Here is a 460-nt window from a genome sequence, read left to right as displayed (position 1 = left end):
TGTCCTCACAAGGTACAAAATTATATCAATCTTATAATAAGCTGAAACAATACAGTTTAATTTACTTGTATGAATCTCTTTGTTAATTTACTACAAATTAGCAAACAAAAAATGTGTAGTTTATCCTCCTATAAACTATAACAACATAAGACTCGTCTCACTGGCCTATATTCCGAGTGTATCTGATTTGCAATACTTACCCCTCCATAATAATCACTTATTTTGTAAAGACATTTGGAACAGTTGTAGGTATCATTGCTAGAATCAGGACACTGTGAAAAGTAATACACACTGTATTTGCCTTCACTGGATGCATTCATGTTCATCGTCATTTTGAAACCAAGAATACCTGAAAAAGTATGTAGAAATAACTATATGATTTACATAAGTTTGGGAATGAATAACATCAGAAGTGAGTGTTCTTACAGCATTATCCTTTAATATCTTCACATGTAGAACT

The 460-nt window shown here is 31.3% G+C and overlaps 1 protein-coding gene across 1 annotated transcript in view; it reads right to left on the bottom strand.

The window, feature by feature from the left end:
• The window catches only part of LOC119593986 (receptor-type guanylate cyclase Gyc76C-like), a gene marked incomplete at its 3' end in the record, with an annotated part of 39,442 nt that overhangs the window by 12,171 nt on the left and 26,811 nt on the right, over positions 1-460 (bottom strand). The window contains 1 exon segment of the mRNA XM_037943010.1: positions 201-349. Coding sequence (XP_037798938.1) covers positions 201-349 — 149 coding nt within the window.

This window comes from Penaeus monodon, chromosome 33, assembly GCF_015228065.2.
Source record: "Penaeus monodon isolate SGIC_2016 chromosome 33, NSTDA_Pmon_1, whole genome shotgun sequence".
Lineage (NCBI taxonomy): Eukaryota > Metazoa > Arthropoda > Malacostraca > Decapoda > Penaeidae > Penaeus > Penaeus monodon.
Note: the sequence above shows the minus strand (reverse complement) of the source record. Positions and strands in the feature narration are given on the sequence as shown.